The 26,615-nt window shown below is 35.8% G+C and overlaps 2 protein-coding genes across 5 annotated transcripts in view; one reads left to right on the top strand and one right to left on the bottom strand.

Moving 5' to 3' along the window:
* The window catches only part of NDUFAF5 (NADH:ubiquinone oxidoreductase complex assembly factor 5), a 61,169-nt gene extending 58,603 nt beyond the window's left edge, over positions 1 to 2,566 (bottom strand). The window contains exon 1 of one of the 2 annotated variants that reach the window (XM_019635253.1): positions 2,264 to 2,565. In XM_019635253.1, the coding sequence (XP_019490798.1) occupies positions 2,264 to 2,485 (222 nt within the window). In that variant the 5' untranslated portion in view covers positions 2,486 to 2,565. Of the gene's footprint in view, positions 1 to 2,263 lie in introns of both variants that reach the window. The other variant, XM_019635254.1, reaches the window with a different exon arrangement.
* A 14-nt stretch (positions 2,567 to 2,580) lies between these two features.
* ESF1 (ESF1 nucleolar pre-rRNA processing protein) overlaps positions 2,581 to 26,615 on the top strand; it is a 66,526-nt gene continuing 42,491 nt past the window's right edge. The window contains exons 1-9 of one of the 3 annotated variants that reach the window (XM_019635247.1): positions 2,581 to 2,678; positions 4,048 to 4,732; positions 8,083 to 8,555; positions 9,130 to 9,243; positions 12,267 to 12,367; positions 13,330 to 13,482; positions 15,704 to 15,818; positions 17,653 to 17,800; positions 23,769 to 23,930. In XM_019635247.1, coding sequence (XP_019490792.1) covers positions 4,090 to 4,732; positions 8,083 to 8,555; positions 9,130 to 9,243; positions 12,267 to 12,367; positions 13,330 to 13,482; positions 15,704 to 15,818; positions 17,653 to 17,800; positions 23,769 to 23,930 — 1,909 coding nt within the window. In that variant the 5' untranslated portion in view covers positions 2,581 to 2,678; positions 4,048 to 4,089. Of the gene's footprint in view, positions 2,679 to 2,746; positions 2,942 to 2,982; positions 3,655 to 4,047; positions 4,733 to 8,082; positions 8,556 to 9,129; positions 9,244 to 12,266; positions 12,368 to 13,329; positions 13,483 to 15,703; positions 15,819 to 17,652; positions 17,801 to 23,768; positions 23,931 to 26,615 lie in introns of those variants that run through there. The other 2 variants (XM_019635246.1, XM_019635245.1) reach the window with 2 other exon arrangements.

Raw genomic sequence — 26,615 nt, forward strand, 5'->3', positions numbered from 1 at the left:
TTAAAATATCCCAGGAAACAAACCTCATTCCTCTCTCTCTCTCTCTCTCTCTCTCTCTCTCTCTCTCTCTTTCTATATACACACACACACACACACACACACACACACACTCCCAGAGGTGCCAAAAAAATGTATACAAGTGGACATTTTAGTCAATGTTGCTCATGCAGTAGTTTGCTGTAATTAGAAGTGTCTGGACGTTGATCGTAACCATTTTGAGCATCTCTTGTAATTGCAAAAGTCAAACGTGACTTGTATTCATCTTTTGTTATCGGTATATATTGAGTATTACAATTTTAATAGTTTTTCCTTGCTTAAAATGTGTATACATTTTTTTGGCACCATCTGTGTATATCCTTTACAGTCCATGTGCTATAAGATCACAAGGGTGAAAAGCAACAGGAACATAACAGGCACATTATTGTCCACCAATATTAGCACAAGGTATATGAAAGTGAAAAATTATTTAGTTAGCTAAGGTTTATTCAGTGTTTAGATCAGTGTATAAACTTAATCACTTAATAAACACCCTATTATTTGATGACTACTAATAAATTTAGTGGAACTCCTGAGTAAACAACTTTTCTGTGCAATATTTGCCAATTGGAAAAAGCCAAATCTGAAAAAACCGTCTCATACCCCTCCCTAATGCCATCTCAATTTAAAAGAGGTCATAAGGTAGGTGTCCCCTTTTGCTGGGCTAGCTTCATCTGGCAAGAATAAAGATGAAATAGCATTCCCCACATTCTACTCATTCCCTCATAAACATCCCGGAGTTTCTTTTAGGACTTGAAAGTTTAGAACATACTCATGTTTGCTTTTTTCGGGGGCAGGGAAGGGAAGAGGTACAGCAGAAGTCTTTTCCCAGCAGAGTCCACTTTTACATCATTCCTAATTTGAATACCTTGTATTTATTATAAAAAGAACTCTCATATAATTTATCTCATTTATTCAGCCCTGCACACAGGCATGGCCTCAGTTAAATTGTAATCCAGGAGTTTTTCTTGGAGAAGGGTGGCTAGGGATGCAAAAATCTAAGTACATGCTGTCATGAACCCTGAAAACAAACACAGTCATCTGATCGGGCCAGGGCTTGCAGAGAGCTCTAACCAAAGTAGGAGCTCAGTAAGTGTTTGTTGCCATTGGCTTGAAGGAGCTCATTATACTTGACTTCAATTTTTCTACACCCTGAAGAAACATTTACTTAGGCCTGAGCTAGATGCTACCTCTCTAGTCCAGACAAAACCCTCAGTCCCTAGTCCACCTGTGCAGAGAGGAGGAAGTCTGTCAAACCAGCATAGACAAACCAGGGATCTTAACTTTGATTTTCCTGTAACATAAACCAGATCACTCCACTGCTTAAAACCATTCAATAGCCTCACATTCCTCTACAGCAGTGCTGGCCAATAGAAAAACAGTAAGAGCCACATATGCAATTTAAAATTTTCTAGTAGCCACTTTAAATAAAGTAAAAAGGAACGGGAGAATTTCATCTTAACATACTCATATTTATTTAATCCAATATATATTAACATAAATACATTTCCACATGTAATCAATATAGTTATTTGTGAAATACGTGACATCCTTTTACCATACTGAGTCACAAATCCAAGTGTATTTTACATTTACAGCACATCTTAATTTGATTAGTCACGTTTCAAGTGCTCAACAGCCACATGTGGCCAGAGTTTACCACAGTGAATGGGCAGCTGAGATAGAGAAGAAAAGGCCCTAGTATCCTGGGCCCTGCCTGACCTTCTCTCCCTTTCCTTCATTGCAGGCCTCCACAAGGTCCTTTCTACCTCAGGGGCTTTGCATTCGTCTTTTGCTCTGCCTATAAGGCTTCTCTCTCCTCTCTCAGCTTGGCTAATTCCTCATCAAGTCTTCTGCCTGAGCGGCCTTCCCTGACCAGTGCAGTCACTATAGCTCTTCACTTTATTATCTCATCTTACTTCTTTAGCTGAAACTGCATTTTTTGCTCACTGTCTGTCTCGCTTCCCACAAGAAAGAAACCTCATGAGGAAAGCGGTCTTACTTTGCCCTGGACAAACTCAAGCAGTGTTTGCTGAGTGAATAAATGAACGAATGAAGAGCACCTTACAAATATCCGAGCCCAGCCCTGCAGTGATTACAGTAGCCCAGACAAGTAAGGCGCTGCTCAAGGTCACACGGCAAGGTGGGGTCGGTCCGGGCCTGGCCAGAGCTCCTGGACCCGAAGCCGAGGCTCGGCGCCGCCTTTTCTGCTGCCCCGCAAACTCACCTCTTCCTTCAGGTAGTCAAACTTCACAGAATCGGGCTGCCGGGCCGCCCAGTTCTTCTGTTTCCTCTTCAAATCCCGGTCGAAAATATTTAGGGATCTGGGCGAGGTGCTGCCCGGAGGAGAGACGCCAGAGGCGGCCTTTCTGAGACCGAGGTTCTTCGTGGGATCCCCCGCAGTCGGAGGTCGCCTCCGCCGGAGCCAGAGCCGGGTCAGCCACAGCATCTCTCTGGATGACGCCACTTGCAGGCGCTCTTGTCATGCGCATGCGCCACCGCGGCTTTGGCGATTACTCTAGAGCTCTTCGCAGAGGAAAAGTGAAGTAGTTTGGCCCAGTTCGCGTGCCATTACGGCGGAGCGTCACGCAGAGGATTGTGGGTGTGGGTCCCACGTGAGTCTCGGAGAGGGATTCGAGGAGGTGAGTGGAATTGGGGTTGGGATAGGGATTGGGATTGGGCTGTGGAGCGAGCAGAACCAGTGTCTGACAGGGTCTCGGATTCCTGGGGGTGCGGGGGGGGGGGGCCCTTCCTTCTTGCCTTTCCGGCCTTATTTTTCAGAGTTCCTTGGTCCCTTTAAAGGTCCCGTCGAGGGACCTCAGCCCAGTAGCAGTGCCAAAACAGATGTTTGGGAGTTGGGGAGATCTTGGTTCTAGGGCTACTCTGGTGTTCCCCGCGTTAGAGAGTGGGTATAAGGGGAGGGTGGACTACGGAGATGAGGGCGGGCGTCGGAGGGGAGATCAGGTCGCCTTCCTCTCTGTATATCATATGGATGTTTGTCGAGTGCTTTCTTTATAAACATTTATATGCATTACCTCTGACAGTTGGATGGACTGGTACCTAACTCGTAAGGGTGTTCGGAGGCTTAAATGTTTTAATACATCTAAAGCTCATAGTAAGAGCTCACCATTATTAATACTATTTTTACGTGTGTAAGTGGATTATTTAAATCTTTGATTTTTCTTTCTGTATAAAAAGTTTTCAATTTTGAGGAAAAGAAATAGCTTTATTGTCGAGCCTTGCTTTTCAAACAGCACCACTTCCTGTTTGATTAGTTGATTTTTGCTCTTAATAATCAGTGACTTTTGGCTCTTTGCTAAAATCAAATCTAGAGATACTAAGCCACTAGTGACTATTTTTAAAAAGCAGTATTAATTATATACACACACATATTCCAATATGTTTTAGGGAGAATCAGCCCATTTGGGCCTTGGTCACTTCTAGAACAAGAAGTGATATTAAGCGATATTTATTAACTAGAGTGAGACTTTATGTGGTTCTTGAAGGATGGTCAGATCTAAAGAGGGAACTTTGTGAACTAAACCTGACTGGAGTTTGGTCTGTTTAGTTATGAGACTAGCCTTGTGGAACTATAAAGGCTGTTTGAAGTGGCACAAGGTAAGTATTAACAGAATGGGACCAAAATGTAAAGGAAAAAATGAGACCAGTTGAGACTTGGGTATGTTTTAATTACATTAGCTTTTAACTTGTAACACAGGTATACAAATAGAAATATAGAAATTCTAAGTGAGTGCAGTTGGCTAGTAAACATTTGCCATGTAATTCTTTTTGCTTTTGCCTTAACTTTATTTCTTCAGATGCTCTGTAATCAAAATGATAGTTTTTGGTTTTCTGCATGTGACTCAGAATAAGTTTCTAAGTGAAACTAGACTTGTTACCTTTATTTGCATTTAATTTACCCTATATTGTGAATTAATATTTTTCCCCAAAGCATCTAATTTAATTATATTACTAACCCTGCATTATTGTAACATTTGTTTTCTTTTCTAGTATTTGATTTCTTCAAGCATTTGTCCGGTCGGAGTTTTAAAAATGGCCTCTAACCAAGAAATAATGAGTGACCTGCGGTTTAGGCGGGTTACAAAAGACCCGAGATTTTGGGAAATGCCAGAAAAAGATCGAAAAGTCAAAATTGACAAGAGATTTCGAGGAATGTTTCATGACAAAAAGTTCAAGTTGAATTATGCTGTGGATATAAGAGGACGTCCTATCAACCACAGCACTACAGAGGACTTGAAACGTTTTTATGACCTTTCAGATTCTGATTCAGATCTCTCTGATGAAAACAACAAAGAATTGAACCAAAAGAAAATGGAGAAGAAAAAACCCCAAACTAAAAGTAAAATAGAATCAAAAAATCTAGTTGAGGAGAAAAAGAAAGAAACCAAGAAAATTAACCAAAAGGATTCTGGAAATAAAAACAATTTAGATAACTCTGACACAATTCAGAAAATGAAAAACTCATGCAAATCTAAGAAGGTAGATTTAAAAATAAGTCCCAAAAAAGATGGTGAAAAATTTACACCAAAAAGTACGAAAGGCAAAAAAAATATTGCTCAACATAATACAGACTCCTATCCCAAAGGAAGACTGAGGACAATAGACTCAAGCACTTCCGAAATTGTGAAATCTCCCAAGATCAAGTATTCTGAGACAAGAAGAGAAATACAGACAGGTTTGTTGAAAAAAAAAAATAAGGCTTCTTTGGTATTATGTTATTTTTATACTGATCTTTTTTAAAAGTAAGCATATGTAGTGAGTATTTTCATAGTATAATGAGAATTGTCAAGTGCTTATTTGAAAGTATAAAGGTACGAAAGAAAAAGTACTGTGTAATCATTGTTAATTTTTGATTTGGTGCCATAATGACTAGAAGAAATAAGGAAATTTGACTCATGAAGCTAAACCGTGAATTTGATTGGTGGGCCCTAGTGAAAGCTGTATTCTCTCATCTGATAAAATATTATATGTATTTATCAAGTGATAAGAGGTGTGTCTGAAGAAGGTAGTAGAGTTGAGTAGTCACTCGTTCCTTCATTCAACTACTTTAATGACTAGTATTTGGCAGATAGAACAGAATATGTGTAAGACATGGTTCCCCTCTCAGAGCTACTGCTAGCTTATATAATGCCTGTGCATATTAGAAAAAGGTACACCCTTCTGGACATACGGAACTCACAGTTTAGTAAGGGACACCACCTTTGAGTGAAGCAACAGGTTCTTTTCTCCTGAGCAAATATACCCCCCCTGCACAGTGCATAGCTTGGTGAGTGGAGGTTGGCCTTGATTTCAGCGTTTCTAGCCTTAACTATGCAGTGGCCCTGGTTGAAAGCAGCATTGTCCAATAGAAATACATAATTTTGAATTTCCTAGTAAACACATTAAAAAGTAAAAAGAAACAGGTGAAATTTATTTTATTAATATATTTTATTTAACCCAATGTATCAAAAAATATTTCAATGTGTAATCAATATAAAAAATTTAATGGGATATTTTACATTTTATTTCATACTAGTCTCAAGTTGGATGAGCCGCATTTCAAGTGCTCAGTTACCACCTGTAGTTGCTGGCTACTGTATTGGACGGTACAGATCTAAAGTAGAAGAAATTAGAAATATAATATGAAATACAGTAATTTTAAGTGCAAAAGATGTTCAGCAGAGGACTGTAGAATTTGGAGGAAGAGGTCACTCAAGATAGAGGCAAATTGCTCTCTCTGTGGTGCTTTAGAACATAGCTTCATAAATCAGTAAATACTGGGTTGTTGGAAAAGCCATGACGTATTTTTTTCTGTTTTTCATTGCAAAAATGCATCATGACTTTTCTGACAACCCAATAATTTGTTTACGAACCCATCAAGAGCATGGGATCATATTACAAATCATCTCCCTTTCCGTTCCCCAGCTCAATGCTTTGTACATAGTAGATACTTTAATATTTGGTCAATGAATGACTATTATAAGATTATGACCAAGAGAAAAACTAAGTTCCAATTTCATTCCTAGTCTTAAACTAAGGTTCAACTTAAAGATAAATAAAACATGTAAGATAAGATAAAGATAAATACACACACACACACACACACACACACAGTAGATAGAAGCATATGATTGTTTTAGAATTAGAAAATGAGCCTTTTCAGAATTTTGAGGGCTTAAAATATCCAATTTAAGTGAAAATACTGGGTTGTCGGAAAAGTCATGACGTATTTTTCTATGTTTTTCGTTGCAAAAATGCGTCATGACTTTTCCGACCACCCAATAGCCTTTCACTCTTCATATATTGCTAATCATAGATTAGTTACAAAGTTCAAGATTTAGCAAAAAAGTTATTTCACTCTCTTCATAGATGATGTTATTCACATCACAACTTCTTTTATCACTACACATGAATGAGTTAAAAATTTTATCTCCAGCCCAGATTTCTCTGAGCTGTAGACTCTACAGCCAGTGGCCTTCTTGCTATTTCTTCTTAGATGACTCAAAGGCACTTCAAATTCAACATAGCCGAAACTAAGCTCAAGATCTACTTCAGCCAAACAAACTGGTTGCCTTCCAACATTACCTTTTTTTTTTTTTTTCTATCCAACTAGCTCTGCAAACCAAGAAGCTAGCACTCATCTTTGACACTTCCAAAACTCCTTTGCCCCATACCAAGCCCCTGTCACTGGTTACCATTGGTTTTGTCTCCTAACTGACTCTGAAACTCAGAAGTGACTCCATTCATTTTTCTACATTTCTACTGCCATCAATTTAGTACTACCCTTCTAATTCTCTGTTCACATCCACTCGACTCACTCCAGTCAGTTTTTTACAGCATAGTCAAGGTGATCTCCTCAATATGCAAATCTGATGATGTCTTTCCTTCTGAAAACAACAGTGGCTTTTCATTACTTTTGTGACAAAGTCCAAACCTTCTACGTGGTTTTTGGATAGTGTAATTTTTTAGCTTAATTTCTTACTTAACTCCTGGCTATGTGCAATCCCGACATGCTTTCCAGCTTTTTTCTATTAGTGGATCTTTCCATATGCTTTTCTTGCTGTTTGGAACATTTCCCTAATCTATATTTGTCTAACCTTGACTACTTAATTCCTTTTCATTCTTCAAGTAGCAAGTCAGTTATCACTCACTTAGAGACCCCTATTATATGTTCTCATAGCATCATATAACATTTCTTCTTGGCACTGATCCTATTTGTAGTTACATTTTTTTTAAAGATTTTTTTTTTTAATTGGGGAATTGGGGGGATGGGAACAGTGCTGGGGAATTGGGGAAAGGGGAACAGACAAGTTGCTGTCGTTTTGTTCTTCAATCTAGTTGTGGAGGATGTTGCTTCACTGGCCCAAGTTGGCACCATCATTGCGCTCTTCCTGGGTGAGGCAGATCAGTCGCCGGCTTCTGGACGGCCGCTCACTGCGGCTGCTGGCCACTCACGCTGGCTGCTGGCCACACACAGTAGCCCATGGCAATCCACTGCCACAGGGACTGCAGCCCACGCCGTCGCCGGCGACTCATGGCAGCCCAGCTCCAGGTTGAGCTGTTGTTCAGCATCTTAGCTGTAGAGGGCAGTGTCACTGGCCCTCACATGTGGGATCCGAACCGGGGCCCTCTGGCATCCCAAGAGAGTTCTTAACCATCGCGCCACTCGGCCGGCCCATGTAGTGACATTTTTTTAATGTGCATTGATTTGACTTGACCAGTTTCTGTCCATCTGTCCTATTTACTAGACTGGAAGTTGATTGAGGACATTGATTGCCCTCTTTTGCCAATGATTGTATATTGAGCACCTAGCACATAGCAGGCACTTCATAAATATTGAATTAATGTATTAATCTACTTATATGACTTGCGTATATATGTTAAGATTTCTATTAAGTTGGCTAGGTATGAATTTTGCTGAATTTATATTTTCCTTTAGTCTGTTTCATAGAAATTATTTACTGAAATTTTTACTGGATTGGAGGTCAGAATAACTTAGATTCAGTGTTTATATTATCTTGATTTCTCCCTCTAACTTTTTTGCAGTGGTTCCATTCATAACCGCTAGAGACAGTGATGGTTGTGAAAACACAACTGGTAAAATGTTTGATAAAGATGCTCTGAAGGAAGATTCAGAAAGTGCTAGTGAAATTGGTGATGAAGACTCTGAAGATGGAATTATAGGCATTGGTAGAGCTGATGATGATGATGATGATGATGATGATGATGATGATGATGATGATGAAGAATCTGAAGATGGAATTACAGGCATTGGTAGAGCTTCAGCTGTTGATGATGATGATGATGATAATGAAGAAGATGAAAATGATGAGGAGAATGAAGATGATGATAGTGAGGATAATGATGAAAGTGACAGTGGACCTGATCTTGCAAGAGGCAAAGGAAATATAGAAACTAGTTCCGAAGATGAAGAAGATATGGTAGATTTACTTTCAGAGGAATCTGGTTTTGAGCATGCTTGGAGAGAACTAGATAAAGATGCTCCTCGAGGTGATGAGGTATACTTTTGAATAAATAAGATCATTTGTGAAGAACACAGTACAAGTAGCTTTTATGGATGGTAGGATTGATGTCATTAAGTGAGAGAAGCTTTATTGGTAAATGATACTCTTGATAATTGTGATTAAAACTTCTTGATATGGAATAGATCTACATAAATTAGATGTCTGTTCAAGCAGATAAGGAAGAAGTTCTACATAAATAATTAAAAGTCACAAAAAATTTTTAGAAAGTATCTTGATGTCAGATTCTGTTGTACCTATCAGAAATGATATAGGGTACCACACTCAACTTCCCTGTTCATGCATGAGTGGCAAAATAGCTTAACAAAATCAGCTCATCATCATGTTTTGATTCAAGGACTAAGAATGAAGTAAGAGAAAGTACCTATCTGTTGACAGATGAACTGTTGTATGACTAACCTGAAGTTCTCCTTTACATATTGAAACTCCTTAGATAAATATTGGTGATTTCAGAATATGGGAGAAAAAAGGCATTACATTTTTAGTATCTTTATTGTACAGCCATCGAGAATGACATAGATTATATAATATAATTTTTCTCATTTCTTAGATTACACGTCGATTAGCCGTTTGTAACATGGACTGGGATAGAATAAAGGCAAAAGATTTGCTGGCTCTGTTCAATTCATTTAAATCTAAAGGAGGTGTTATATTTTCTGTAAAGGTAGGAATTGATTTTATTTTGAAGTAAATATTTGTAAGTGTTTTATGTTCATTCTCATTTTTTGTTTAAGTCGTAGCTTTCCTTTTAAGGAAAATAATTTATCTGGAAATGATAATACAGTTAGACATAAAACTGATATAACAGGTATAAAACGTAGAAAGGAAGAGGTAAAATTGTTATTGATGGGTTATATGATTGTATATAATTTAAAAACAAATAAATCAATTGAGAACTTATAATTCAAGCTCAGTAAAAGGATGGAGTATAAGATAAATATTTAAGAAATAAATTACATTATTTATTACGAACATTGATCAATTAAGGAAAAAATCCTATTTTTATTACCATCAGAAACATATAAAGTCCTTGAGAAGTACCTTAAACACATGACCTATATGAAGTAAACTTCATATACCTGATAAATTTGGAAAACTTAAATTTCGAGATACCATATTTCTAGAGAACCAGCATAGCAATGAGAAATCCAGGCTTTGTAGTAAGACAGACCTGCATTCAAATCTTGATTCTAATACATGCTATGTGACCCCATTGGGCATTTTATTAATCTCTCAAATGTGTTTTCTCATCTGACAAGTGGATGTACTTCCTAGTGTAGTTGTAAGGATTAAATGAAAAGTTTCTCACACTGAGTAGTACAGTGCCTGAAACAACTCTAAATTATTGTGTTTAAATATTTAAAGATGTCAGTTCTACAGTTTTAGTATAGTTCCAATCAAAATCTCAGTTCAAGTGAAACTTAAAAGATGCCAGTAATCATCTAAAAGAATAAACAAGTGAGGATGATTAATAAATTTTGAGAAATCATACCAGTATAAAAGGATTTACCTTACTAATTATAATATATAAACATTTTATAATGCAACAAGAATTAACAGGTTTGGGTAAAAATAGTGGAACAAATTGATGGAATGGAATAGGTAAAAATAAGAGTTTATATGATGATGTAGATCATGGCATCGGGACAAATGGACAAGTCTTTGTATACAGAACTTAGTTCAGATCCTCACCTTCAAAGTGTCCAAAATAAACTTCAGATGAAGTAAAGAAAAAAGTTAAAAATCAAACCACAAAAGCAGAATAAAATATAATTGTGTTTTTGTTAAATCTTGTGTTTCAGGAGATTGGTAGTAGGAATTTCTAGACTTAGAAAAGAGAAAAAAAAAAGGAATCAACAGATCGGATTACATGTATATTTAGAAGTTCTACATCAGAACCTATTATATGCAATTCAAACTAATAAGAAAAACTCAGATCCCCTAGTTGATGAATTGCATATTTCATGCAATTCAAAAAAGTATGTATTAGTTAAATGTATATCATGCCCTGTAGTGTCAAAACAATGCAAATTACTATTCATTTATATTTCTTGACTCAAAAGTAGCCAAGATATAAAAATACAAAATCCTGGTAAGGATGAATCCTTTTTCTTCTACCAAGACTGTGTCTAATCTATGTAATAAGATGTAATAAGATTGTCATCAGTTCCATTCTATTAAAAAGGAATGTCTTTACTTTTTTAAAAAATTTATTGAGGTGACATTGGTTAGTAAAATTATAAGGTTTCAAGTATACAATTCTACAATACATCCTCTATATATTTCATTGCGTGTTCACCACCCGAAGTCAATTCTCCTTCCATCACTATTTATGCGACCTGCTTTACCCGCTTTGTACCACCCCCCTTACCCTCTGGTAACCACTAAACTGTTGTCCGTGTCTATGAGTTTTTGTTTGTTTGTCTTGTTCATTTGTTGCTTTCAGTTTCATATCCCACATATGAGTGAAATCATATGGTTCTCGACTTTTTCTGTCTGACTTATTTTGCTTAGTGTGATAATCTCAAGATCCATCCATGTTGTAGCAAATGGGATTATTTCATCCTTTCTTATGGCTGAATAATATTCCATTGTGTATTATGTACCTCATCTTTACCCAGTCATCTGTGGAAGGACACTTTGGTTGTTTTCATATCTTGGCCACCGTGAATAATGCTGCAGTGAACATCGGAGCACATTTATCTTTACAGATAAATGCTTTCAGATTTTTGGGGTAGAGACTCAGAAGAGGGATTGCTGGGTCATCTGGTGATTCTATTCTTAATTTTTTGAGGACCCTCCATACTGTTTCCTATAGTGGCTGTACCAATTTACATTCCCACCTACAATGTATGAGGGTTCCTTTTTCTCCACAGCCTCTCCACAGTTGGTATCACTTGTCTTGTTGTGAGGTGGTATCTCACTGTGCTTTTGATTTGCATTTCTCTAATAGCTAGTGAAGATGAGCATCTTTTCATATATCTTTTGACTGTATGTCTTCTTGGGAGAAGTGTCTGTTCCAGCCCTCAGCCCATTTTTCAATTGGATTGTTTGTTTTTTTGTTGTTGAGTTGTATGAGTTCTTTATATATTTTGGGTATTAGCCCCTTATCAGAGGTGTTTTTGGCGAACATCTCCCATTCGGTTGGTTGTCTTTTTGTTTTGTTGATGGTTTCTTTTGCTGTGAAGAAGCTTTTTAGTTTGACTGCATTCATTTATTTTTGCTTTTACTTTAAAAGGAATGTTTTGGAAAGAAAGTATTGAATAAATGATACGATGTAAAATTAAGGTGATATTACAAAATGGTTTTTCTTCATTACTTACGTTTTATATATTTCTTTAATAGTTTTGTGTTAATCTGGTCATTTTCAGTGTATGTGTTTACACTGAGTTCCTTGAGTTTAGAATCTTACTTTGCTTTTCTTAATTTTTCCTTTGGATCCCAGAACCATCATGTTTGGAGGACATATTCTATTTTTGTTTCCAAGCCCCACATCTGTAACTCTGTAGCCAAAATGACAATTTTTAAGGAGAGTCCTCAGGATGTTTTAGCTTCCTATATTGGGTTTGGAAGTGAGTCATCTTTGCTGTTTTCATCTGGTTGTAACTTTCAAGAGTTCCTGACCTTGACAGGTCTGGCTGTTGTAAGAAAAGTATAAATTCATTGATCTTACTTTTTTGTGTTTAGATATATCCTTCAGAGTTTGGAAAGGAGAGGATGAAGGAAGAGCAAGTTCAAGGACCAGTAGAGTTATTAAGTATTCCTGAAGATGTCCCTGAAAAGGACTGGTATTAAATCATTTTAAATAATAAAACTAAAGTTCATGTCACTAATTAAGAATTCTGATCATTTGAAAATTAGGACTAAAGTTTATACTTACGCCATTCATGCTTAAAACAGGTTGCAAAGCAAATTAGAGTCTTTCAGAAGTGGCACACTATTTCAAGAATATTTTGTGTGCATATTTCTATTTTTGTATTCATAAAAGTTGTAGTTTTGAAAAACATTTCAGCATTAAACTGATTTAGAGTTCTCAGCTTCATTGCTCTGAATTAATAAGTTTTGCCTTTTTTCTAAGACGCTGCTTCCCATATAAGTGGCATTGAAACTCTATTTTCTAATTTGAGGATTAAATAGAAAAATAAAAGAATAACAAAAAGTCCTTTGTCATGACAATGTATAGAAAAATAAAAATCAAAGTTGTCTTTAAACCACTAGGTGGAGCTATATGAGCACTTAATAAAAATGGTTAACTATTATGTATTAGTGGCGGAAGAGAGCCGATGAATACTCTCAAAGAGTATGTTGTAGTTAAGTGAAATTAAATATATAAACATTTAGACTTGACAACACATAATTTATTTATAATTAGAGCTAATGCTTTCCTAGCATATTTTATAATACAGTGATTTTCCATCGGTTTTACTTGAGAAGGGTATATATGGTACCAAAACAAACAGAATAACTATTCTAAGAATTAAAATCATGGGTAAGCGCAGGTAATTCTTATACTCTCCTTTGCTAGGTACCAAATTCCAATCCAAATACCTAGTCTGTACCTTGCCAAAATAATAAATTGAACTTAAGTATTTAGTATTTAATGTTCATAAAGGAGAAGTCATGAAGAAAGGATGGATTGGAATGAAGGTTGTAATATATTTTTCTTGAAACAATTACATTTATTTTTTTAAAGGGATATAGGTATTTGTGTTCCTGTATAAGTAAGCTTAACGAGTTTTTCCCCTTTTAGGACCTCTAGAGAAAAACTGAGAGATTATCAATTCAAACGACTGAAGTACTATTATGCAGTAGTAGACTGTGATTCTCCTGAAACAGCTGGTAAACTTTATGAGAATTGTGATGGACTGGAATTCGAAAGTAGTTGTTCGTTCATAGATCTAAGGTAACCCAATGTGTGTTTTACCAATTTAATCTTGTAGCCCAACATGATTATAAGAAGTAAAATATTAGAACTGGTAGTGCTCTCTGTTGTTTCATATTCTAAGAGAGGATTTTTTGCTTTTGGATAAACTCTCTCTCAGGGAACATCACTCTTAAAAGAAAACTGGAATGATGAAATCCTGAAGTATTATGTATGAGTCACCCCACGTTTATGCATAGCAAATATGTTGGCTATGTTTTTAAGGTGATGGGTTTATACATAGTGGTACTTCTTTGCAACTGTCTTTTCGAACTAGGAACTAGGGGAATTAACTTAACAAAACATTAAAATGGGGGAACAGGAATTTGCTGATAAACTGGCACCTCTAGATCTGTGCTGTCCAATATGGTAGCCACAGATACTCTGACTTGTTAAATTCATTGAGTTAAAAACATAAAATGTATATGCTAAGTTGCACTAGACATATTTCAAGTATTTAATGGCCCCATGTGGGAGAGCAGACGCAGGATGTTGTCATCATCACAGGCAGTTCTGTTGGACAGCATTTCTCTCAGTGCTGCTCAGTGAATGGACGGTACTGCTGGCGTTGTCGTCAGGCTTGGGCGTTATTTCCACTGTGCGCTCAGGCTTCACTCGCCCGGAGCCGGAATGCCTGAGGTGGTGGTTAACGTCAGTTCTACGGAAATGGGAAGCTGAACTGCTGCACCATTTTATCATTAGTCCTTTTGAACCCAGTACACCATTCTACTGTTATACTTTTCAGTAGAAATCACTTCGTTGTATTCAGGTTGGTTAGAGGCTTTGTTTTCAAAATGAAATATTTTCAGGAAAAAAAAAATGCATCAATTCATTGTCACTATGGCTTTCATACTTCAAAGGCAATCCGACTGGTAGAAAAATACAAATAAAGATTTTTGGATTGATAATTTGGGGTAAGATTTTAGCATGCTTATGTATAGAGAAAGAAGGGCATATCTCATGAGGCAAGCTATTTCCTTCTCTTTTCTGTTAACAATTTCAATAGTAGGAGTGCTTGTTTTGAATGTTTAAGTAGTAGTTACCAAACATTTGTTAGAATGTCAGACTCTTTGGGTATCATGAATTAATGTCAACATGTTCTTTTTAGGATCATTCTGTTCTTTCTGTTTCCTTTTGGGGGGCATTTCCCATGCAGTGATTAGAATAAGCTCTGGCAGTGCCTAGAAAGTCAGACTGATGACCATGGAAAAAATTTACATTCTGTGTTTTATTTTGTCATATATAACATCAGAAAAGAAAACCAAGTATTCTGCTGCCATTCAGTTATCTAAGGATACCTTTTTTCATCTATCCCAGAATATAAAAGCATATGTATTAATAACAGTTAAAAACATTAACCTCAGATATTCATTTTTCTTCTACTCAGTGTGTGAAAAAGTGTAGCTGGAGGAGGATATTATGTAGATGTAATGAACTTTAATTATCCGTTCCTCCCCCCAAAACCATTTTTAGTGTATGTGAATGTGCTGCCGAAGCAAGCACGGCCCCCCAAAATCATTTTTGATGGAATATACAGCATATGGTTTTTGTGTGTTTGGAAATAAAATCTCTTACATAAATTTAGAAACCTAAGTATAGTAACCATTGATTATTTAACTCTGCTCCACCCCCACTCCACCCCCAATTCCTTAGCCTGATGCCTAAGAATTGTCTAACAATTATAGTGGCTAATTTACATGTAACAGCTATTTGTGGAAAAAATGTAAGATAACATTGTTAGGATTTTTTAGTCTTGAAGAATCAACCTTAAGCGTTTCCTTATATTCAGTGTATGATACTTTATATTTAGAACTCTTACCCATTAATAATTCTATCTGATCTTCAGAATATCATGTAGCAAGCCAGTGACTGCACTATCTGGAGTCTAGGTTTTTTTGAAACATGAGGGACCCATGTGTGTTTGCACCTGACTCATATTAGCTGACTCTTAATGCAGGCTTTCTACCTACATAGAGTTCACTTAAATTTAGTGGAATTACAGATCTATAGCTTATGAATTTCAGACATTTTGTGCCAAGGTTATTTCTAACATTGTTTGCCTCATCTACATGTGTGTTCTGTAGAAACTTTTTTATATGGTATGTATGTATAAACTATAACTAATTAGAAGAGAATCTAAACTCTGGTTGTTTATTGCTGCAGCATATGTTTAAATAAATTTATTTTTTTCTTTGTTTCTTAGGTTTATACCAGATGATATTACTTTTGATGATGAGCCCAAGGACGTAGCCTTAGAAGTGGATTTAACAGCATATAAACCAAAATATTTCACATCTGCTGCAATGGGAACATCAACGGTATCTCTTAACTTTTAAAAATGTGTAGCTAGACTCTATTGCTTTAAGAAAAGACTTTGTGGGCTGGACGAGTAGCTCAGTTGGTTAAAAGCTCACTAAAGAGTGCGAGCTCTGAGCAACAGGGCCGCTGGTTTGCTTCCTGGCCTGAGCTGAGCTACCGCTGCCGCTGAGCTGCCAACAGGTGGCAAGATGGCTCAGCTAAAAAAACAAGAAAAAGAAAAGACTTTGTACTATTTATTTATGACATTTTTAGAAATGGAAAGTATTCAAAATTTTAATGCACAAATATGAATAGAAGTAAGACACAAGTGTACATATTTGCATTTTTACCTACCATACCCATTTGAACCTATTTTCAGATTTTTGTTACACCTTTACACCCGAGTCAATTACCTGAGAATGTTTCTTTTTTTCTCTTCTGTCTTTTTCATATACTTACATTGAACTAGATCTTTCAATAAGTAATATGTCAGTTATTAATACCCTAGGGAATAGGGGAAGGAGGTAACAGATTATCTCAAATTATACTTAAAACTAGTAGAAATTTAAAATAGAAACACATTTTTTTCTGCAGATATGATACCAAATTATAAAAACAATTGAAATAGAATAATTCAGGACTATTAGATGTTACATTAATGTTTAATAACAAATAGCCAAAAGATTTCTACTGAATTAGCTTGTTACTTAGCTACCTACCTTCTCCCTGCCCCCCATCATTAACCTATCCATAGCTGGACTCTGCAGCAGCCATACAGGCTTCCCACAGCCTTTTCTGTGTCAGACCACCATGCTCTTCTAAGGACGGGCTGATGACAGAGAGAGGGGTTTCTGTATCTGTTGTATACTGTGGTGGGTACTGTGTGGCCTTGATTAGTTACTGAATATAGTAAAACCCCACCATTATGCAATAAGTAGTCTAAAAGATTCGGTCACATAAAATGTAGAGTCATGACTAAAAAATGACCAGGGCAAGCCTGTCCAGCCAGCCAGTCTGGAGTTCCTAGGATCTGGCTGTATCATCCACATCTGTCCCAGTTCCAGTGGTGGTTTTGTGGTCATCAGCTCAGACTTAATTATCAGAATAGGGATAATTCTGAATCCTGTGACTAGCTAGAACTTCTAAGACAATGGCAGCTATTCTAAGGATCGGATTCCTTGGTTAATTAGTGTCTATTTTGTTGTTCTGATCTGGTGAGATTAGCATCAAGAGAAACAAGGATGTGAGACCCACCCTGTGATGAAGATAAAACCTCTAAAAGGCATGCCGGCTTCGTAGAGGACAGGAGCCAGTCACTAGACCCATCGTGTTTTAGATGAATTCCTGTCATATGGAGGTTTACTGTACTTCCAACCAATAGATGCTTTTCTCATCAGTGGCCCTTAATCTTTTTAGGAAAATAGACCCTGCTGAGATTGTGTTGAAAGCTTCATCAACAGATTTCATGTAGTCTGTAGCCCTGAAATACCTAGAACTCCAAGTGAAAAACATGTTTTCACTGATTCATCATAATGCTAACTTTTTCGCTAGTGCATTTTTAAAATTTCTTTTCACCACAATGAATCCACGCACTGATGAATTTTTACTCCCAGTATGGGAGTACCTTGTATACAGCAGAGAATTAGTAGGAGGAAGGCACAGGTTAATAGAAATGGTTCCCTTTCCACAAATAGAATAGTTTTTATTAAGCATGTCATTTATTATTTGTTTTAGCATGTCTGAACTTTTTTTAGCTTACTATTAAATATACAAGTTAATGACCAATATTCTTTAACAAGTTTGGGTGCCTAACATTGTCATTTTTATTTGTTTTTTCTTTTTCATTGGTGAAAGGTGGAGATCACTTGGGATGAAACTGATCATGAAAGAATTACAACACTCAACAGGAAGTTTAAAAAGGAAGAGCTTTTGGACATGGATTTTCAAGCATACTTAGCTTCCTCTAGTGAAGATGAAGAGGAAATAGAAAAGGAACTACAAGGTAGTTGCTAATTTTCTGATGTTTTTCATATAAGCATTTGGGTGCCTAACCTGGACTTGGTAGTAGAAATGTGTCTTTGGCAGTAGTTTAAAAGGGAGTACCAGACTAATTTTTAAATTGTCTGCAAAGCATACTCACACATATAGTATTACATACACCTTAGATAGTAATTGAAATTTTTATTTAGAAGTATTTTCTTAGCCTGAATTTTGTTAACCATAAACACTTCCTTTAAAACTGTGACCCAACTGAAAAAGCCTGGCCTTTTAGATTTTTCATAGTTCACATAGTTATGCAGTCTCTTAATAAACTAGTAAAATCCTTGGGCCAGCCAAGTGGCTCAGTTGGTTAAGAGCTCACTCAAGAGTGCAAGCTCTGAGCAACAGCGGTTCAAGTCCCGACCTGAGCTGAGCTGCCGCTGAGCTGCCAACAGGTAGCAGGATGGCTCAGCCAAAAAAATAAATAAAATAAAATAAAATAAAATCCTTTACTATCCCTCACCCCCCCTTTTAAACTAAGAGCTTTTTTTGGATTGATTGAATATTTATTTTGCATTCCATTTTTCTTCTCAACTAGTTTAGAAAGTAGATTCTGTTTCTTTTCATTTAGTATTTGTCCTAGAAATTATGAGTTGCATCCTTAACTTAGAAAACTTTAATGATAATTAATAGTTTTATCCTCCAATACAAGAAATCTTAAAACAACTTTTCAGGTATCCTGTGTATTGTAATTCTAATTTTTTTTTGAAGTCCCACGGGACATTAATATTACTGTTTTGTAATGTTTTCCTTTAAATTTCCCCACTTCTTTTCCTCTGTATTCTTTACTACATCTCAGACTCCTGTCTGGGATCATTTTCCTTCTGCTTTAACTAAAACTCAGTAATTTCCGGTAATATCTGCTGGTGTCAAACTCTTGAGTTTTAGATAAGTCTAAAAAATGTCCTTATTTTGCATTTGTGAAGATAATTTTTACTGGTAAAAAGTTCTAGGTAGACAGTCCTTTCCAACACCACATTGATGATAATATTCTGCTGGTTTCTGGCTTCATTGTTGTTTTGGGGAAGTCAGCTGTCAGCTGAACATTTTTCAGTCTTGAAGGTTGTCTGGATATTTTTCTTTGACTGATTTTAAAGTTTTCTCTTTCTTTTACTCTTGCAGTTTTACTGTGAACTAAGAGTAGATTTCTTTTTCTTTATTGTGTTTGGAATTTGTTTGGTTTCTTGAATTTCTGGCATGATACCTTTCATTAGTTTTGGAATATTCTCAGCCATTATCTATTCGGATATTTCTTTTCCCTTTTGCTGTGATTCCAATTAAATATATGTTAGGTCTTTTCACTGTAACTTCCATGTTTTTACTCCTATATATTTTTTTAATCTATTGTCTCTCTCTGCTGCATTCTGGATACTTTCTTCTGACACATCTTCCAGTTCACCAATTCTTTTTTCAGCAGTGTTGAATCTGCTGATAGACCTTTACATTGAGTTCTTAATTTTGGTTATTGTAATTGTTTTTTTTTTTTTAAGATTTTATTGGTATTGGGGGAGGGGAACAGTGTTGGGGAATTGGGGAGGGGACCAGCCAAGTTGTTGTTCTTCAATCTTCGTTGTGGAGGGTGCCAGTCACCATCTGGCTGCCCGTCGGCAGCTCGTGGCCTCTAAACTCAAGGTGCTAAGTTCAGTCTTAGTCGCGGGTGGGCGTAGCCACCATCCCATGTGGGAGTCGAACCATCAGCCTTGTTGTTAAGAGTGCACACTCTGTCCACTGAGCCATCCGGGCGGCATCTCAGCTCAAGGTGCCAAGTTCAGTCTTAGTTGCAGGTGGGCATAGTCCACCATCAAACAGGCAATCTTGTTGTTACACCAGAGGAGCCATCCTGCCACCTGTTGGCAGCTCAGTGACAGCTCAGCTCGGGCGCAGCGTCACTGGCCCATGTGGGAATTGAACCGGTGGCCCTGTTGCTCAGAGCTCACACTCTTAAGCCAACTCTTATCCAACTGAGCCACTCGGCCGGCCCAGTTATTATGATTTTTACTTGCAAAAGTCTTACTTGGCTGTTTCTCAAATCAACAATGTCGCTTTTTATAGTTTTCTACTCATTGCAGATACTTTATATGCTTTTATTTTTATAAACAGAAAGCATGTTTTGTAATCTGTCTGGTAATTCCAGTATATTCAGTAATTTCAATGGTAATGATTTCCATTACTTTACAAGGTATTTCTGTTTAATTTACTTGTATGCCTACTAGTTAAGTTTGTGTGCTGATTTGATATTTGAAGTGAGAGTATCTCATCAGAGAATGTTCATTTAATCTGGTTATTCTGGGACCACATTACTCCAAGTTTTAAGACTTGAGATCCCTTGGACTTTGTGGGTGATACAAGTCTTCATACAGGCTGAATTCTTCTGCTTGACCATTGCCCTAAGAATATATTCCTCTAGGTCCCTGCTTAATACAGGGGTGCTAGTTGAAGTCATTCTCTGTGGTCTTTAACTTTGTCCTCTTAGCACCGCCAGGCTGCCAAAACTGGTTTACTCTCACAGCTGTTTCTTTCGTGTATCAGTAAATGCTCTCAGGGCAAAATGGGTCTTGAACACTGGGATCCTATCTCTGGTACGCCCTTCTCTTTGATATTGACTTGGTAATTCTTCACTAATTTGTCTCTTGTTTGAAGTTTTTTTTTTTTTTGGTTTTTTTTTTTCCAAATCCTTTTGAAGCTTTTAAAAAGATTTCTTAAATATTCAATCCAATTTCATGTCCTCAGTGGAAAGGTTGGTCTAAAGTATCTAGCTTGCCATTAATGGGAGCAGAAGTTCTCAGATTATCTATATCTTTATTTAAAAATATTTTTGATGATTGAAATGATCAGTGATATGTTTTAAAATTGTACATGCTGTTTGCTCAAAATATACATTTTTTTTATTTTTTTAAAAATAGATTCAAAACACCCCTTCTTTCGTATATTGGATCTGGCTCTGTTTGGAAATTTGGTTGCTTGATTATGATTTCTTAGCAGTTTTTGGTTGATACTATCTCCCTGATATCTTCACATCTTTATTCTTATCTAATAGAAGAATTCCTAATCATGCAAAATAATGAGTAAGAGGTTTAGTGCTGACAGCAAATGAAGAGCCATAAATGTTAAACATACATATAAATATTCTAAATTAGCAGGGGTGAATATTCTTACTTTTATTTATAGCTTAACATTTTCATAGCTGTCCTTTTGGTTTCCTTTGATATATGTATTGTTTTGATAACCTAAATGTGAAATTAAATAAATCCTAACATGCTTCTTCAGTAATTATCATAAGTCCATTAAATCTTAACTTTCTTGAGAAAGATTCTATAATTGGCTATTACCATTCCTTTTAGACTACTGAAGATATTACTTCATTTTTCTAAATTTTTCATAAAGCACTACTCTTGAACTATGTTCCACACATGCAATGGAAAATCATGTTTAATTGTTCTATTTTCTTTGTTCAGACATCTCATATTAATAAAACCACATAATTTCTTAGGCATTTAATAGTCTTTGAAAAAGTATATGATTTACAGTGGTAGTTATGTTGGGCACAAAAGGCTTCACATTTTTTTTCAAGGCCTCCGTGGCTGTTGCTTGTTAATTTCTTTGGCGTTCCAAACAATTGATTGCCCATTTTATTTCTAGAGTACACAGAACAGCCAAGTCCTTTTTCACCTTTTTCAAATAGCTTTTATGTCTTTTTCCCCTCCAGATATACTAACTTATTTATATTTTCTTTTTATCTGTGTGCCTATATGGTCATTTAGCACGTTTCTGAAAATTCGGGTAGTTTTTCTTCACTAGCAGCTCTAAGATAAAGAAAAAAAAGAGGACATTCCACGTACACTTGTGAAGATTGGGTATAAGCTTTTCAAATAGCTTTCTTTCTTTGGTTTGAGAGAATTAACCTAGATTTTAAAATGACAGTATTGACATTAGGACAACTCTTGGGTTGTCGGAAAAGTCATGATGCATTTTTGCAACAAAAAACAAAAATACGTCATGACTTTTCCAACAACCCAGCAATATTGTGGAGAAATAAGCTTTAATTTGTCAGTATATTCTTGTTAAAATCTTGGGCTCTGCTGGTTTCAAGTCGTGAATTCACCACGTAGTGAAGTTATATAGGTTAAGTTTTCTTAGCCCCTGTGCCTTTCTTTTCATAGCTATCAGATGAGAATCATAATAGTACCTAAATAATGGCTGGAAAGATTGAGATAATGTACATAAAGTGATTAGCATACTAACTCGTATCGTATATTTTTACATCTGAAACTTTAAGGATTAATGGCTTTTTGTTTGAAATATACTACTCACTAAAATTTTAAAAGCATGCATTTTTCTTCAGTATTTTAATTGACTGCAAACTTACTGTAATCTGTAACTTGTACCTCTGTTAGATACAATAATAGTATATTTGAATGCTTTAGAGTTACTAGATGTTCCTGGTATTGCTTATAAGAAATCATAGCAGGGCTCCTTACTGTTACAATTTTATTTTTCACTCCTTATATAGTATTAAGGCTTTCACAAAGCATTGTCCTTGAATTGGGGAAAAAACAGACCTACATGAATTAGCCTACATTGTAGGGCTTCAGAAAGTAAAATTTTAGTACTGGAAAAAATCAATTTAAAGTAGGCCATCAGAGACTTACCACTAAAATTTCAACCTGGAAGGAGCTTGCTTCTAATTATGTTTTCAGAAGTAAGCTTTTAATAGAAAGAAATACATTGCCATTTTGTTAATGTGTTCCTGATGTTTTTATCCATTGAATTACGGGATACATGACAGAATTCCATCCAACAGTATTATTGTGGCACAAAGCACAAACAGGAAAAAAATGAATTTCAGCTGTTTGAGTGAAAATGTAAAAGTGTGATAGGATGGAAAGAATGTCCTGGAGTATTTTTTATTCATTTAGAGAAAAAAATATAAAAACATTTACTTAACCAATCTTTTTTCCATATCACCTTTTTTTAAGATATAAGGACAATCTGTTAACATTGATGTTTCACAGCTAAATGCTTAATAATGTCAGACATGTTTAGTGACTGGTTAGCCATAACTCTCAGAAGAGAAGGTCTTCTTTATTCTGCTTCTCAATTTTTCTTTACTAGGATATTTAGTCAATTCAGTAAGTCTGTATGTTTTGCATTAAAACCCAGGTTCTTATTTTATGTTTTTGCCTTCGAGAATAATGGTGGAAATATAGAGCAAACAAACTTTTCACGTATTCATTTTCTTTGGTATGTGTTCCCATGAATTTCATACTGTTCCTTTGTATTCTAATTATTTTTATAAAATTAGGAAATGGAAATGTGAATATTTTTCCACACAGGAAAATTAATTTAATAAACTTCTAATTTATTCATTCTTTATTAATGACATCCTGAAACTAAGCATGTTTGCTCACCATCAAATGGAAAGGACTCATTATTCTTCATTTCGGATTACAAGCAATTTCCTTTATCTGTCTCTTCAGCATGAACAGCTAAATCAAATGCATCCCAACAATATTTCGCCTCCTTTTATTGACCATAACATTTTAATACCTCTATAGTGGGTGGTAGAGGATGTAAAGAGGGATAAAAATGTCATTCTTGCTGTCTTGCTTATAGAGAACCGAAGTCTGAGGATGTTACATGATTATAGAATTATTTTGAAATATGAATTTAATTAAAAAGGGAGATTCCCAAATGTACTTCCATGACAATACTAACTTACATTGCAACCGATTTTATTATAAACAAGACCTAAGTCTTAGATTCAGTTAATTTAATATTAAGACGTTTAAGTCTGATTTTGATAATCTGTTGTTACAGTATGTCTGACAACATCTTTTAGGAGAATGCTGGATTGACTGAGATTTATACACTGGAGTTAGATGTGAATTATTTCTATGCATTAAATGAAATTTGTTTTTTGTTGTTGTTAGGTGGTGATGTTGTCAGTGTAGAAGAAGATGGGAAAACAAAAAAAAGTCAGAAAGATGATGAAGAACAAATTGCTAAATATAGGCAACTCTTGCAAGTTATTCAAGAAAAAGAGAAGAAAAGCAAAGAAAATGACATGGAAATGGAAATTAAGTGGGTTCCAGGTAAGAATTAGATATTAACTAAATACATGTTCACTTGCTTTTCTTTATTTTAGGATGTTGAGTGCATTTTAGATGTGAAGGAAAAGAAGATTAACTCTTCTTTGGAAACATAAACTTTAAAAATCTTATTTTCCAGGAATGTTTTGGGGGAAAAGTTAACATGGTATTTGCATACATCATTTAATTCACTTAGGAACTAGTGTTTTGACTCTTGCCGGCTTATTCTTGGTTTCTTTGATTTACTAACTACAAGTTATTCCTGTCCATTTATGAAAGTAAACCTTTCCTAGGTTTGATTCCATTATTCCCAGGATATAGAAACTTGAATCCAGGTATCATGTGTTCTGAAGTCATTAAACTTTTTTCAGAATATGTGATTCATAAGTGGACTTTTCACCCATAACCCTTACTGCACCTTAATTAGTGAGGTTTCACTAACACAAAATATAATACATAGTTTTCCATCTCAATTTTGCTGTTAATACTCAAAGAAGTATAGTACAGTAAGTGGTTTTTATAACTACCTTGAACCTTTCAACAAGAGTAGTTCAATACTGATTAAAACCATGTCAAAGCTAAACAAAGATAAAAGCTAGGATAAATGAGGATTGTTTTATAGTATATGCATTTTTTTCAGTAATCCTGGGCAAATCACCATGTACCTTTGCCAATAATATTATTTTTGCTTTTTTTTTTAAAGGTCACTTTTGCAGTTTTTTTGTGTGTTTTTTTTTAAAGATTTTATTGGGGGACAAGAACAGCATTGGGGAATTGGGAAAGGGGAACAGACAAGTTGCTGCCCTTTTGTTCTTCAGTCTAGTTGAGGACGTCACTTTACTGGCCCATGTTGGTATTATCATTGCGCTCTTCCCCAGTGAGGCAGATCGGTCGCCGGCCTCTGGACGGCCACTCACGGCGGCTCATGGCTGCTCACACTGGCTGCCGGCCACTCACGGTAGCTTACGGCAGCCCACTGCAGCTGCTGCAACCTAAGCCGTCACCGGCGACTCACGGCAGCCCAGCTCCAGGTCGAGCTGTTGTTCACCATCTTAGCTGTAGAGGGCAGTGTCAGTGGCCCTCATGTGGGATCCGAACCGGGGCCCTGCTGCTCAGAGCTGGTGTCCCAAGCCAGCTCTTAACCAACGCGCCACTCGGCTGGCCCAGATTGCTGCTTTTTATATATATGTATATCTTTTAAAGCTAGGTATAACTTTTGACAAAGATTCAGTTCTTTTAGCCCCTAGATGAAAGAATACTAACCACAAGTTAGTATTACTCAGTTAACTCATACTTATAGCGCCATTGCTTAAAAATTAAGTATTTTATATTTAATTATTTCTGTTTATTACAACTAGTATATTTTTGCCCTGAGACTAAAACATTTGTTTGCATGGTTTCTTTTTATTTGGGAAGAAACAGCATATTTTAATATTTGAGAATTGATTATTGTAGTAAATTTATTGGGATAGACATGTGTCTCTTACATATTCCTGTAGAAATGCAGTGCTGTGTTGTAACCCATTTATTTTAAATGTTTGGCTTGTACACGAAGTAGTGGTAAGAAAAAATGAAGGTTGGTAGCATTATCAACATAAACAGTGGTTAAGAGTTAATTTAGCCTGAATAAGAAAAACCTAAAAAGTGACTTAATAGTTATTTTCAAGTACTTGCAGGATGAATGTGTAAATGAAGACTTAATCTCTATTATTACTTCAGAAATCAGTGCTTTTGCCAGTGGATAAAAGTGGACAGAAAGTAGATTTCAAAGTAATATAAAGAGGAATTCTCTGTATTGTTAGAATTTCCAGAAAAGGAGCACAAAACCTGCCTTAAGGGGTTGAGCACCCTTTGGCAGTAAGTCTCAAAACAAGGCCATACAACCATACCACTCAAGGATGTTTGTGGAGAAACTTTTTACTTGAGGTCCTTGATTTTATTAAGAAATGTTGAATTCTATTTTTAAAGTCAACTATAGTGTAATTGTAATTCTAATCCTAGAATGAACTTATTGAATGAAGATATTTTAAATGAACATATTTTCAGTTGAAATATTCAGTTGACTGTTTGAGAAAGCAGATCTAAAATTAACTTGATTGAGAACTTTTATAGAAAATATTTCAAAGAGTTACATTGCGTGGATTAGATCTAACCTTTGTCTTTATTAACACAGTTATGTAATGCAAATACCAAAAAGTGATATTTACACTTGCATCTGTAACCAGAAGATTTAAGCAATACAGTTTTCCTGGGATAAGCCTCCCTGGTTCATTATGTGTTATCTCTTTTTACATATGTTTAGACTCAATTTAGTAATGTTTTGTTAAAGATTTTGCACCTGTGTTAATAAGGAATATTTGTCTATAGTTCTCGTTTCTTGCAGTGTTCTTGGTTTTTGGTATCAGTAATCCTGACCTCATGAAATGAATTGAGAACTGTTCCCTTTTCTATTTAGCAGTACAATTTTTAGCTTGACTTTTTTATTTGTGGGTGTAATATTAATGTCATATAAAATATTTTGAAATGAAAAATTATCGTCTATAATTCTGTTACCCTAATTCAGCCACTGAGTGATTATGTAGCTTGTGGTTTAATTGATCCTTTCTCTATTGTTGAATATTTAATCATATTTCTAATTTTTCACAACAGTTAGACCTATGGCATTGAAAAGAAATGTGACCTAAGGCT

Source organism: Hipposideros armiger, unplaced genomic scaffold (assembly GCF_001890085.2).
Source record: "Hipposideros armiger isolate ML-2016 unplaced genomic scaffold, ASM189008v1 scaffold_20, whole genome shotgun sequence".
In the NCBI taxonomy this organism is placed as follows: domain Eukaryota; kingdom Metazoa; phylum Chordata; class Mammalia; order Chiroptera; family Hipposideridae; genus Hipposideros; species Hipposideros armiger.